Source organism: Pteropus vampyrus, unplaced genomic scaffold (genome assembly GCF_000151845.1).
Source record: "Pteropus vampyrus isolate Shadow unplaced genomic scaffold, Pvam_2.0 Scaffold25, whole genome shotgun sequence".
Classification (NCBI taxonomy): Eukaryota; Metazoa; Chordata; class Mammalia; order Chiroptera; family Pteropodidae; genus Pteropus; species Pteropus vampyrus.
Genome location: NW_011888806.1, coordinates 10,858,463 through 10,874,112, shown reverse-complemented (window position 1 = coordinate 10,874,112; position 15,650 = coordinate 10,858,463). Strand labels below are relative to the sequence as shown.

General features: G+C 34.6%; 1 protein-coding gene across 1 annotated transcript in view; it reads left to right on the top strand.

Moving 5' to 3' along the window:
- The window catches only part of ARHGAP24 (Rho GTPase activating protein 24), a 464,137-nt gene that overhangs the window by 85,219 nt on the left and 363,268 nt on the right, over window positions 1-15,650 (top strand). The window contains exon 2 of the mRNA XM_011356326.2: window positions 3,141-3,340. Coding sequence (XP_011354628.1) covers window positions 3,161-3,340 — 180 coding nt within the window. The 5' untranslated portion in view covers window positions 3,141-3,160. The remainder of the gene's footprint in view (window positions 1-3,140; window positions 3,341-15,650) is intronic.

Below are 15,650 nucleotides of genomic sequence, written 5' to 3'. Positions count from 1 at the left end.
GTATAGGCCATGGTAAGACTCTACATTTTAAAGTACAATGGGAGACAATCAAAATTTTAAGGGTAGATCATTGATATCTGATTTAAATTTCAAAAATCTCACTTTGACTGCTTTGTGGAGAATGAAATATGTGTGAGCATGTACTCATGTGTTTGTGGTTAAAAATAGAAGTGACAAGACCAGTTGGAGGGCTATTAGAATTACCTATTCAAAGATAATGGTGGTTTGGATCATAGAGTAGCAATGGAGATGGAGCCAACTGGATGGATTTGAAAATATTTCTGAACTTACAGATTTAATATTCAGGGTAAGGAGGAATTAGGCATCGAAAATAATCTGTCCCCCCACCCCCCTTTTTCAACTGGGTATATCATGGTGCCATTTATTAAGATCAAGTTTGGGGAAGGATCAGGTTTTAGAAGGAGATCATGTTCACTTTAGATATCTAGCATCAAACCCATTGCAAAATTTATTAATTCATTAAACATTGATTGTGCTTCACCATATGCCAGACATGGTAAAAAGTGCTGTGGAATATCTGGTGTTCTCATGTTTATGGAATTACAGAAATGGTAGATTTCAGAGTACTAGAAGGGACCATAGTTAGAAATGATCCAGTCCAGTGTTGTTATTTTAAAGATGAAGGGTAAAATTTGAGCCATTTGATTTCTGCAGAAATATCAAGACTCCTCTATAAAAATCATGATTATTTTATTAAAACTTAATTATACTCATCCACCAATAGTTGTGGTATTATTTTCCCTTAGGGATATGGTACAATCTGTTTTCATTTCTGTTTTAATGAATTGTTACAATTAATACTAATAAAATACTTGCTGATGCATTCCGAAGTCATGAAAACATAGGCATTATAGCAGGAGTTCAGTGGGCGATGCTGTCAGTGGTTTCACGAGTCTTGTAAACAACATATGTAAGAAGAATCACAAACCATGTTCTAATATGCACACATTTTTTACTAAGGCATTAATGGTAGGTGAGAGTAAAATTGGGCACTCGTATTTTTTACGTTATTGATGGTATGTTGCTAATTACCTTAAAGAATTTTAGAGGGGATTTTCAAACTTAATAGAAAGCATGAATATAAGAGGAAAGAATAAAAGAAGGGCCCAAAAGAAAGAATTTGTTGTTGTGCAGTGAATTCTAAATGTGTGTGTGTGTGTGTGTTTGTGAATGTCTGTTTTAAGGGGTTATTCAACTTTATAAGTTAAGATATTTGGTCAAACAATAAATAGGTAATGATGAAATAGCAACTTGTGTAGGTTTGAACAATTTAAATACCAGGAAACCAAAAGAGATTATTTAGAGTGGTCTAAGTAAGCATACTTATTATCTAAATTATGTTACAGCATTTATTGTGCATTTAGAGTGAGGTTTACTTGCCTCATTATACTAGGTCAAGTAATGTGCAAGAAAATTCCTGCCCTAAGGTCATAACAAACTTGAAGCATTGGGCGTGATCCAATCTGTGCACACACATGCATGCACACGATTGGAGAACTGTTTCCTGTAGTAAGGTATTACTGTCATGGGAATGCCTTATGGAGCAAAGGAAGCACCAAGATGTTTTGTAGAGATGAGAGCCTATTAATTAGAAAGTTGTTTCAATATAAGAAAAGAAAGAGTGGATATTAAGTGAGACAGACAGTGGTCTAGTGACCTACTTGAAGTTTAAAAGTAGTTGAAAGAGATAGAGATAAAAGCAAGGAAAGACACAGGTTGGAATGCATGCCAATGGAAGTGACAAAACTACTGAGAAAATGGTGGAGATTATCAAAATTGGAAGTAATTAGAACCAAAGTTCTGCTTCCTCTCTGCAACTGGAATGGCTGGACTCAAGTCAAAGAAACTAAATGCCCAGTAATGGGAGGTTTAACCCTTATCTTCAAAGAAGAACCTTAAGTAAATAAGGGCTGACAATGAAAACTTCATGGACTTTTTAACTAGGATTGTGTACATACAAATCAATTGAAAAATTCATGGCGGAAGTAGGACTAGACAGAAAGATAGCTTGTTTTCTGAAATCAGGCAGAAAAAATAAGAGCTTTATGCATTGATATGACAGAACAGGAATATTCCATGTTTTATTACTTAATCTGTATCCTTATATCCATATCAAAGACACAAGGGTAAGAGAGAGGACTTTTTACTTCCTGAAAATATGCTAAGAAATAAACATTAGCAAGAATTTGCTGGAAGCCTTAGGGACAGGAAAATGTCTCTTTTTCTTAACCAATTGGCCTTAGCTCTCCCAGAAAGCTGCCTCCTCTGTTCTTACTGTGGCAGTTTAGCTGCTTGCCTGTTGGTTACTTTTTATTCTATGATAAACTCATTTTTTTTTGCCATGTATAGTGTGTACAGTATACTCCTTCACACATAACCTTGAAATGTTCTTCATGTAATTGCCTGGAGCTCACCACTCATTCCTGACATTAGAAGAAAACTCATCTGGCCAAGCAGGAGTTTTTGTGTGTGTGTGTTATTTTGTTTTGTTTTTCCTAAACTTTTTCAGCTGCACTAATCCCTGACCAGCCAAAGAAACTCTCAAGGGGACACACTTTGGGGGAAAGGGGCCAGATACATCTTGAGAAATTTTCACATATGTAAAACAAATGTCTTCCATTGAGATTTTTAAAATAGTCCCTGTAAACTTTAACATGTGTCAGGCTAGTGTTTGCTCAAATAACCGCAGGCCTGAACAAGCTGGCCCCAATCAGTGCACACCAGACACAGAGGCCCATTATCATGAGAATTATGTTTTTGTTGTTTTAGTTTTAAAATATCACTTCTTAACACATTACCTACAAAACTTTCCCATTCTTTAGTTCTACTTAGTAAAAAGAGGGATATTATTACCCAGCTGGCTAGCTCATTTAAGGAAGATACCACGAACTCTCTCCAAGTTTCCTCCAGTTAAGTTGTTGTCAGGTCTGTGGTTTGCTTCTAGAAATTTGGCAAGTGAGTTGATACACTTTTTCATTCCTCTTCCTGTATTTTTTTAAGGGGCAGGGGTGATTTATAATCAATAGGGAATTTATAAACAAGAGGGAATTGATTATATCAGAGCACCTTATTCTTCTTCTTCTTCTTTTTTTTTTTTTGTTTGTTTGTTTGCTAAACAGGAAAGTCCATCAGCTTAATAATGGAAGAGAACAATGACTCTATGGAGCACACCCAACCAAGCCAAGGGCGGAATAACGCCATGAAGTGTGGGTGGCTGAGGAAGCAAGGAGGCTTTGTCAAGACTTGGCATACCCGCTGGTTTGTGCTCAAGGGAGATCAGCTCTATTATTTCAAAGATGAAGATGAAACCAAGCCCTTGGTAAGTGAGAAGACAAAAAGCACCGTGGGCTTAAGCAGTCTAAGAACTAAAGGGGTTTACTTGAAACTGATGGAGACTGAGGCCCACCTAATCTCCAGGTCTCCTTCAGTTTACTGGCATCGTTCATACTTTTTCTCATTGTTTACCTTGGTTCAAGATGATGAACTTGCTAATTAAGATCAAGAGGCAAATTATTCTTGTCTAATATTAATTTTGACTTTTGCTAAGCTGGAACAGACTGTCTGAGTCTCTCAGGCAAACTAATTTCATGAGAAAATGTTAATGGGCATTTACTAGAAGATATATATTCTAGCCAAACATCTTTCCTTTTCTCAGAAATAAGTTGAAAGCACAAATCTGCAGGAAAATTATAAATGGAACTCTCAGTAATTTCTAGAACACCAGTATTAATTCTCTGGGGTGCTTCCCTTCATTTTCACTCACATGAAATATGGATGTAGAGCTGAAGTGAACAACAGTGATGTATCCAACCAGCATATACAGTATACTCCTCTGGGAAGAGTTTCTACGTTTTCTTGTGGTTCCTAAATGGTCTTTTATTTGCTTATTTAGTTACTCATTTTCTCAGCCACAAATCTCTAGGCTTCAATAAGAGAGAAGAAAAATCTCCATCTCTCCCTGTAACTACAACAAACAAGCTTTCATAGCTGTGATAGTTGCCTATCAACTGACGAGAGGAGATGTGAGCTGAAGCATCACCTCTGTGTTTTTCCTTTATCTGCATCTATAGGATATATATAAATAAGAGAAGAAACATTTTAGATTAGTTTACATAAATATCCCTAGCAGTATATTCTTGAGGCTACTTTCCTTGTATTAAAGTTCAAGATCTTAATTAGAAATTTGGATCGCGACTCTGCTTTAGTATTTTAAATTCTTCAGACATTATAATTTCACAGAGCTTTCATTCATCTAGGTGAATTAAATAAAAATAGTAATGGAAGTACATACTATAAACCTCAGTTATTTTTTGGAATTATTAATATTTTTGAGCACTTACCAGGGCCAGGCATCAGATGAAGAATTAGTTACATTGTCTTATAAAATGCTTAAAATAATCCTATGAGGTAGCAATATCCCCAATTATGTATGAAGAGACCAAAGTTTAGGTGTAGTGCAGATTACCCAAAATTAGACAGTGGTACCATGTATTGCTTCTAGGCAAGTCCAAGTTCTATGGCCTTAGCCAAAGACCTATTTCATGAATAAATTAATAAGAATATCTCGTATTGGTATCATGACATTTATAGTGCATTTCCATACTTGTTATTGCATTCATCATAGCAAACCAGTGGAGAACATAAGGATTATTATTACAGATGGCGGCTTAGAGATACAAGATGACATGACCTAGATCTGTAGAAATCAGATTCAGAGTAGTAGTCTTTTGTTTCTCATCTCATGTTCTAGAGTTCTTTTCTCATTACACCTTGTTTTATACTGTGTAATACTCAAGTTAAAGTATTATCTTGGACATAAACCATTTTTATCAAACTCAGAGAAAGGAATCATGTTAATGTAAAAAAAAAAAAAAAATAGAACATAGGTGACCCAATATGGAGAATGACCCATCATTCCCCATAAAAAAGGTTTCTTAATTTTTCTTTCTACGTATTATTTGTTAAAGATTTGCTATTAATGAAACAGTCAGAATTTAGGATAAATAATAGAGTTCTTTTAATCACCTTTTGTGGCAATACAAGCACCATGAATTTTAACATTCTACTTTTAATTTTAATCTTTTACTGATGTCTAAACACATACAGATTAAAACCCAGCAACTTCTGTATCAGAAGGCATTAGTAATTTTAAAGGACCATATATTTGCCTGTGAATAAGCTAATTCCTTACTTTAAAGTAGATTCTTTAAGTGAGGGTACATGCTTAACACATTGTAACTGCTAAAGCATATTTTTGGATGAGTTAGTGAGTGAGTCAGTGAAAGTCTATAGCCAAGTGGAGCATGGCCACAACCAGGCGCTGTGAGTAGTATTGACTATTCTCATCTTCATATATTAAAATGAAAACTCTGTATTTAAAACAATGAAGTTTAAATCATACTAAGTAAATCCTATTGTGATATATTACAGAATAACTTTTAAAGAATTGATCACCTCAATAAAGAACTATTAAACATCTTAAAAAATATTTAAACTGAAAAAATGTAGTTGTTATAAAAGCCCTCATTTTATAGATAGTGTGTGTATGTATTTTGTGTATGTGTATGTGTTTGTGTGTATATATGCATGTATTGGCCGAGGGTTATTATTGAATGGCAGCTGAGGAACTAGAAATCAGATTTCCTTGCTGCTGATCCAATATTCCTTCAGCTTAGCCCTTTGCCTGCTCACAAATCTTCAACTGTCCCTTAGATTTGCTTTCAGTTAGAAGTATTTCTTTCTTGGTTATTTATTTTCAACATTGGCACTTCCAAGCATAAGAATGCCTTTGGTCTTCACATATTTTGATGAGGGCTAGTTCAATAATACTTGAGGAAATGTCACTAATGAAATGAAAAAATTCAGTCTTTTAAGCATTCCTAACCAGCTAAAAAGATTCAATAAACTTAATTTGGATTTGTTTTCCTCTCTTTTAGATGGCATTTCTAAAATGAGAGTATTAAAACTCTTGAAATTTGTGTCCTAGAAAGGTTTTCTACTTATTTTAGTAAAACTTTCACTGCGTTTCACCTCAACTCAATAAAGCAAGTCAATTCCATTATTATTCTTATTATTAAAAACTGCTCATCAGTTGAGGGAAACATATAAGCAAAATTATAATTGGACAGGCTGCCATGTAAATGCTGAATGTTCTGAAAGCACAAATATAATTAGTGGCGAGAAGTGAGCGATAACTCTATCTAAAGGGGCTGGGGAAGGCTGTGCAAAGCAAGAGGTGACTCACTTGGGGTGTTGAGGTTGGTGAGAGTTTTCCAGGTAGATACATTGGGGAAAGAAATTCAGAGCAGGGGAAAGAAATTCAGAGCAGAGGAAAAACAGAGAGTTGTAAAATAGACATCTATAAATAGCTCCGTATTGTGAGGGTGGTAAGATGATAAAAAAAATGGATTTAGAGAGATAGGTGGGGCCACCGTGTAAAGGGTTGTGTATATTGCACAAAGGTAGTGAATTCTCTGGTAGGAAATGCAAAGTTATTTTCAGAATACCTGTGCTACTCAAGCTGTAAAACTGTACTAATTTGTTAGAAATAATGGCAGCTGTTTTTCATTGTGTCACTCTGCGCTGGCTGCCATAACAAAAATGCTGTACTCTGGGGGATTTTCTGATGATAATTTTTTCATTTAGGTTTTTCTGTACCATCAACTTTTATTTCTACTAGAACCTAACATATCTGATTTAGTGCATTATATAGTTAATTATGAACCTAACATTGTGTTTCATGTTATTATTTAAATTGCCCCCTTGCTTTCCAAATATTCCACAAAAAACCTGCACGAATTAGAGAACATAGAAAGTCTCACTGCCACTTTTCTTGTATTTTATTTTTGTGCAAAAGGCAAAAGTGCCTCTACGGTGTCTTCTCTCTGGAGAGAGTACCTGATTTTTAAATAACACTTTCCAGCCCTTTTCCAGGGTTTCCCAGGCAATATACTAAAGCTCTACTTCAAAATGTAACTATTTTCTATGTAAAATATATCAAATTAAAATTTTTAGTATGCTATAATTTTAAAAATTGGAGAAACTTTAGTTTATCTAGGCCAAAGATCTCTCTAGAAATCATTTTCTACAGTGTTTGCACTTACATTAGATATAGATTTTATTCAGAAAAGATTTTAAAAATAAAATTGATTTTGGTTGTTTCTGAAAAATGAACAAACTCTAAAAAGTGATATATGTAGCTAGTTTTGAATATACATTAATACGTTCATAATTTTTGTCACTCATAGACCACTATTATAAAAATTTATACTATATATTTTTTCCAGATTTTGGTAATGTATTTTTTAAATCTCTAAAAATAGTCCTATGTAAATATTGAAAACAAGTTAAAAATCATATTATATGCAAAAATCTATTTTTTAAAAAAGATCTCCCATCTACTCTGCATACCTTTAGGACTTTTGGATAGCTTTTTAAAAAGATTTAAGACACATTTAAACTGAATTTGTGACAATATGTGTTTGGCAATTTTTAATTAATAATCATGACAACTATAGCTTTAATTATCGATATTGTAACATGGGGGAATCAGCTGAGTCAGAAATAATGATTTTATTATAGTTATCCTAAAAATAAGTCACTTGTGTAGATTTTGTTAAATGAATCCATTGATAAAATTCTAGTGCCTTTTAGAACTATCCGTTTTACTTCTATCATGAAGTATATTATTACTTAAATAATGGCTAAGTCTCATACTAGTGAATGGCCATACTGTGAATGTCTCTGACATACCCTTGGTACTAGAATTTGAAACTGGAAAGCATTGATTTTTTTAGAAGCCAGTCTGGGACTCCTGATAAAATGACTAATATCCAAACAGGCACCAACCTAATCAATCTAGGCTAAGCTTTCTACAGCAATATTGATCCAATTGTGTGGGGAGCATTTTTTTCGGGACATGATGAAGATGACACTGTTAGATCACAATGGATTTTCTTAACTTAGAGAACAAAGTGATTTTGAGTGAATTATAACCTGAGGGCTGACCTCTAAATGTGCAAGAATTGATTACTGATTTAAGAGTAAGCTCTAATTTTATGTATTTAATGAAACTGGTAAGTTAATGAAATCTAGAAATCTCTAAGGCAGTTGTTGTTCTCTGTTGAAATACATGAGCCAGAAGAAGCTAAAACTCCAATTATGTGTTTAAAATAATACTAGAAACCTTGAAACTTGGATTTTATCCTCAAATTGAAAACTGATTTTCTATGAGGATTAAACTTGGATTTTATCCTCAAATTGAAAACTGATTTTCTATGAGGATTAAACTTGGATTTTATCCTCAAATTGAAAACTTAAGTTTCTTGGTATTTTAAAAAAACACATAGTATTGTGTATCATAATTTGTTATTAGTTGAAGAATTCGTTTTTGCTTACAGAAGTCATTTAGGTATGGCATTTATTTATTTTAGACTTGTTAAAAACATAGACTTTTGAGTCAAATTGTTTGCATTGAATCTTGATTTATTTACTCAATGATTATGATGCACTGGATAGTGAGTAAACTGATTCAAGCTTCAATTTACTAATCTGTACAATGCGATAACAATAGTACCTACCTTATAATATTGTTAAGAGAATTAAGCGAGATCATTATGCAAAGGATCTTAGAAAGCAGTAGCATATATTAAGCATAAAAGAAATGTTAGTTATTTTCATAATGCTATTATGACAAAAAGATAATTTAACATATTCATGCTACTCATTTATCCACTTGATATTTTAAAATTCAATGCATATTTATAGATTTCTAATGTTTACACAAGCATTATGCTAGATTCCAGGAAATATAAAAGTGATATAATCAATGCTGTAAAAATTAGTGATATAATCAATGCTGTAAAAATCCTCTCCCCAAATGAGGATTTTAAAAAAAGAAGCTTATTTCTTTCTCAGGTGAAAGGCCAAAGCGATTCTAGATAAGAGAAGGGGGCGTGCTTCAAACAACTATTGAGAGACTTAGGCTGCCAGTCATTTTGCAGTTTTAACTTTTGGCTTTCAAATTCACCATGGGGTCATTCTCTTCCCAGATCTAGAAAGGAGATATTAAATAGTATGTCACACAGAAGGTTTAGATGGACCCGGTATGGTAGTGGCTCTTATCACTTCTGTTCCCTTAGATTGAACTGAGTTACATTCTGCAAAGGAGCTGGATGTGCAGCCTAGCTTTGTGCTGGGAGCAAAGTAGAACGTGCGTATTGAAAAAGAGTTAGCAGTGCTCACTTTGGCAACACATGTACTGATGATACAAAGATTAACATGGCCTTTGTGCAAGAATGACATGCAAATTTGTGAACCAGTCCATATTTTGTACAGTGCCCCAGCCTCCTCACACTCTTTGCTGATTAGCTCAGAAGAAACAGTCAAAGAAAAATATGTGGCACTTCATAGCAGAATTGTGAGTTTCTACTATACAAAATACATTAAAAAGGCAGAAGTTAGAAGTCTCTGCCACAGGTGATCAAATAATACTAAATATCATGAAGATAGTGTTAAAGTCCAGTGGATGTTAATAGACAATTGCAGTTACTATACAGTATAATGAGTATTTTAATAAAGAAATATGGGGAACCATTGGAGGCCATAGGAGGTACACTTATAACCACTTCAAGGGGCAAAGAGAGTTTTCCAAAATAATATATACTTAACCTGAGAATTAAAGGAGAATATAACTTTCTCACAAGCTGTTGGAGTGGTGTACATGGTATAGGCTACAGCACTTTGGTAGATGGCTGGGGAATTGATGATGGTCAAGTATTTCAGCACCTAAAAAATGAGATAAGCAGTGATGAGAGATGAATTTGGAGAAGTAAGAATGGAAGAGTATGTTATGAGTTTAGCAAGCAGTGTTAAGGACTATAGGTTTTATCCTGAGATCTTACATTTCCCCTGCTTTTATGTGTCTGTTTTCCTTGATTTATTGTATTTAGAGCTAAACAGTTAAAATAGGGCTCATTCTACGTATAGCTCATTGTAAAAAGATCCAAAATGCCCACCTTTCCAAAAAGGCCCCGTCTGACAGTCCTGCGACTCTGTCTGGTTGACTGCCTATTGTGTATTATGACATAATCTCTGGAAAAGTGATTGAAAAGCCGGTATGCTACAGATAGACATTTGTACCGTCCATTATTACCAAAGCATAAATTGTGGGAATGCCAGTTAGGTCACTTTTGACTGTAGGAAGAAAAACTGAGAAATGCTGTTGCTGCTAGAGAGGGTACCTGTGGTTAACAGAAGCAGAGGATGTCTTAGACAAAGACAGAAGCTGAGGGATGGGACCTGGTGGCCAGAGGGATTATGATGTGAGAGAAGATTTCATTTTTATAATTTTCTCTAGAATTGATTGTCCAATGTGAGCATTTCCCAGGGAAACAGTTGAGCTCAATGGTTTTATATACAGATTCTGGAGTCAATCTAGACTCTGTATAGGAAAACCATCCAGATTTCCACCTGTGTGTCTCCTTCACTACTCACACAGAGCACTTCTCTTCTGACACTGGTCACCAAATGTGTGTGGGGTTTCCCCACACCAAGCAGTTCTCTGAGACACCATCGTGGTGTCCTACAACTTAATTCTGCCAGTGTCTAACTAGAGATAGTGTCAGACCCCACAGGTTAAGGGCTCAGTCCCATAAGACTGCTCCTCCACTGCGTTAGATGCCAGTCACAAGTAGTTGTCAGGTTATCCACAATTTCTGTCTGACTTGACTATAAATTGGAGGTTCCAATGACTCACTCTTTGCACTCAATTAACTTGCCCAAAGCGGCTCACAAAACTCATGGAAACACAAATGATTACCAGTTTATTAAAGGATATGATAAAGGATACAGATGAATAGCCACATAAAGGAATAGGTAGGTAAGATCTGGGAGGGTCCTGAGCATAGGAGTTCCTGTCCCTGTGCAGTTGGGGTGGGTCACCCTCTCTAATACATGAATGTGTTGACCCCCTGGAAACTCTCCAAATCTAACACTTTTAGAATTTTTGTGGAAGCTTCATCACATAGGTCTGACCAATCATTAAATTCATTTTCAGCTTCAGTCCTCTCCGGAAGATGGCAGGTAAGGCTGAAATTCCAAGCTTCTAATCATGGCTTGGTCTTTCTGGTGATCAACTCCTATCCAGGAGCCATCCAGGAGCCTGCCCAGAGTAGCCTTATTAAAACAAAAGACATTTTTATCATCCATGAGACTATAAGGGTTCCTGTGTCAGAAACTGGGGTCAAAGACTAGGTATTAGAACAAAAGATGCTCTTAGTGGTCTTATCACTTAGGAAATTACAACAGTTTTAGAAGCTCTGTGCCAGAACTGAGGACAGAGACTAATGTATCAATTCTTTATTATCTCACTACTCCATCACTAGATATAGGCCTTGGGTATGTTACTTGTTACTTACTTGGGTAAATTATTCATCTGTAAGTAAATAATAATAATACTTGTCTCACAGAGTAATTGTTAGCAAACATGAAATGATATTTCTAGAATATTTACATAGCACCTAGCCACATACTAAACATTCAATAAAAATTAACTATTGTTGTTACTATTATCATCATCATCATCATTTTTACTATTGTTGTTTATAAGAATGCCCTGACACAGCAGTTTAGAAGTCAGAATATAAAATTTATACCTTATTTCTTGAATAAAAAAGGAAATAACAGATGATCATCTCATATAAATAATCTAACTTCAGAGCAGAAGAGAACTTGTTTTTACTTGTGACCTATGCTGTCAAAACCCTGAAATCATGGATTCTCAAAAAAACAATGCTCATTTTTGTAGTATGTCTTTCACTTTGCTTAAATTACTTTTTTTGAGCTCTTTCAGAGCTTTTTTGCAGTATGTCTTTCACTTTGCTTAAATTACTTTTTTTGAGCTCTTTCAGAGCTTTTTTGTAGTATGTCTTTCACTTTGCTTAAATTACTTTTTTCGGCTCCTTCAGAGCCAAGGAGACTTGAAGGATTCCTTTTGTAAAACGAGACCACCCCAGAGAGAACTCGTGGTTTTCTTGTCTCATGTACAGCACCTATTCTTCAATATCAGTTTTCAGAGTGAACTACTGGAGTTGAATCCCTTGAGTTCTGCTTCTAACATTTACTCATATTGACTGAAGAGTTTTGTATTTGTGCTGCAATTCAATATACAGAACCAAATAGTACATATATGGATTATCCTTATCTCATTAGCATAAACTTAGGCATATTTTCATTATCCTAACTCATGGAGAAAATAATTTGGGGAAAAAAAATGAATGGGTGAAAATGCAATTTGGACATTTACATTTTTAGTGTTTAATGTATTTTAAAAGGCTATGTTTTCTTCACCTGATATATGAAATATTTCACAGCCATTTGCTAATTATTCTCTTTTAGGTTTCGTTTGGGCACTTGATCTTCTTGTCTTTTCTTCTTTAGCTTTATCCTATCTAAATCTAGCTGCTCTCTGTTTTTCTAGTTCTATTACCATATATTTATTTATTCAGTGATTGTAAACTATGTAAGCTGTACGGATACATGAATTATTATTCTCACTTTCTGAATTTTAGCTTCTTTCTCTTAGCATAATGTTTTCAAAGTTCAACCGTGTTATAGCATGTATCAATATTTTATTTCTTTATATGGCTGGATAATATTCCATTGTATCAACATGCCACATTTTGTTTATCCATTCTTCAGTTGATGGACATTTGGATTGTTTCTACTTTAGGACTATTATGAATAATACTGCTATAAACATTCATGCACAAGTTTACGTCTGGACCTATGTTTTCATTACTATTGGCTATATACTTTGGGGTGAAATTGATAAGTCATGTGGTAACTCTATGTGTAACCTTTTTAGGAACTGTGCCAGTCACGTTTAATTATTAAATTTCAATCTAATTGTTAAATTTAATCTAATTCAATCTAAAAACTATGGCCTCACCTTTGGTTTAAATCTTATTTAGGTCCCTCCACACCCCATCCCAGCACTTGCCAGTCTTGACAGGGTACTTCACATAGGGAGGAAGCACAGAGTATACTCATTCCCCGCTCCTCTTTCGTTAGCACTGGAAGAGCTAGAGATAGAGACAGAGAGAGGCAGAGACAGAGACAGAGACAGACACACAGAGAGAAACAGAGAGAGAGAGAGAGAGAGAGAGAGAGAGAGAGAGAGAGATTAAAATTGAGAGTGCCATGGACTGGATTACCTTTCCTTCTCTCTAAGGTTTCTGGTACTCAGGACTTGCAGGAAGGAAGAGGAGAGCAAGGACAAATGCATATCTGCCTAACTGCCTATTACTGTAGGGGAACCACAAGTCCAACTGGTTGCTCTTGTTTCTCTGACTAATTCATGGCTCTTGATGACCATCTTGATTACCCAGGGTGTTGGATATAGGGCTGTATCTTGACTCTTTTCTTCCTCTTCAGGTCTCAGAATGAGCCATACACCTACAGCACTTGCTACTTGGGATTGCATTACCTTCCCTGGTTAAATTCAAACTCCTGGAAATTCATGCTTGGTTGCCATGACAAGTGTGGTTTTTGCAGTTTCCTCTATACTGTCATAGAATTTTCTCTGCCCTGCACTCTTTCTCCAATTCTTTTGTCCATTACTCAGGGGTAGGTGCAGAGCCGCCCAAGGAATGACAGACCGAGGAGCAAGCTTCTAGTTGCCAGTGATTCTCCTGGTGTTTCTTCTCCCTTAGCTCATGGCTTTGCCCCCAGACTTCTATCCCTAGGCAGGAAGGAGAAGACAGGTAGTGATGCTGGCCACAGCAGTAGTATCTGGTTCTATTGTTAATTAGAACAGTAAGGCACTTCACATCTCTTTATTTCTGGTTTTAGAATCCAGAAATCAATCTGGGACAATAGGATAATTCCTACTCAATACCCTGTTGCAAAAACTTATGCTATACTTCTACATTATTTTTCAATTGCAACTTATAAATCAAATGTACATACTTTTTTTTCTCCCAGAGAAGTGGAACTAACATTCTCTCATTAATTGACAATTTATGAGTTTGTAAAAATCCTCATGTGTCTGATTTCTTATGATTATTAACATGAAGCAATATTCTGTTGAATCAGCCAGGTACTTTATTACATAAAGAAATATGACTTTAAATATTTTAAAATACTGAAATACGATAGATATATCATAAGTACTACATAGATTCTAACTTATGATCATTTTTTTCTAGCTCATTGTTCTTGTTTGTGTCACAATTATTAGAAAAGATTAACAGAGTCAGTTCAATTTATTAGCAGAATTATCAGTTCATCTTTGTGAACCTGAATTTCTACATAAATGTATTTTTCTAGGTAAGGGATCACAAATGCTTAAATAGCATCATTTCTCACTTAAGTTTTTAAAAAAAATAATTCAAATAAATAGATGCATGTCTTTTATTTGGTTTACTTGTGGCCAGTCTTAAGAAATTATAATGTGGATGGCTAGAATGAAAAACAATCTGTAGATATGATCTCAGTGACCTAGATGTGGGTTCAATACGCTATAGTCCTGACCTAACTCACAGTTTGCACGGATTATTTGAATAAACCAACATAGCCCTAACTTAATTGTGTACTTAACATTCAGAACCTACTCCAGGAAGACAGGAAACATTAGCAGTATGATTCTAAAACATTTTCAGACAGTTCGTGGTACCAAATTCTTTTATCAATTTTGAATCTTTTTAATTGTTGTTTTTTTTTTAATGTGTAGACTTAATACTTATATTTTCTCTAGATTATAAAGGAGATTTCTATATCCCATCGATTTTTTTTTTTTTTAAATAATACACATGGTAGTACAAGAGCCAAGGACCCTCCTGGTTTATGACTTTATTCTTCCATTAATGAGATATGTCACCCTGTATTAGTCACTTTTCATATTCTTTCTCTGTCAAATGAAGGCATGAAACAAATGGATTTACAGTCTCTTCTCAATCTCAGGTTTCTAGAAGTGTTGCTTAGCCCCACAAACACTCCTGCTTTCTAAAAATAAAGTCTCATGATTCTTCCAGTGAGCTAATACTTTTAATTATTTGCCAAATTATTACATTTGCCTATAAAACATGCATTGGAATATCCACAGATATTTTGGAAATGGATAATTTAGAGTATCCTGAGGGAAAATGAGCAGTGATTCCATTTTCAAACTACACAAAGATTTCATAAATGTTCTGAATGGTCTATGTTAGTCTGCATTTTGAATATTTAAGCAAAAATCTTTGGTGAAAGCAATTTTAGTCATTATCACAGGGAGTGACAAATTACATATCTAAAATACTCTGTTTTCAGAACTTCCTCTTTAAAATCTCATCATTTTACATGCAATTGCAATAAAAAAAGATAGTGTTTATTTAAAATGTTTCTCTTTTTGACTTTAAAAAATCTTGAGAATATTCTAAAGATATAAACAAGTTTACCCCCTCTGAAGCCCTTTCCTTCCAAAATTATGAGATGCAAAACATAAAATAGAAAACTTGGCTGGATTTTTAGGAAAAAAATGCATAAATCATTCATTAGACTATTGTTTACTGTTTGAAATTTTATCATGACTTCATTTGTCAGAGCAGATTGTGACATTCTTTGTGTCACTATCCAAAACCTTTATAGTG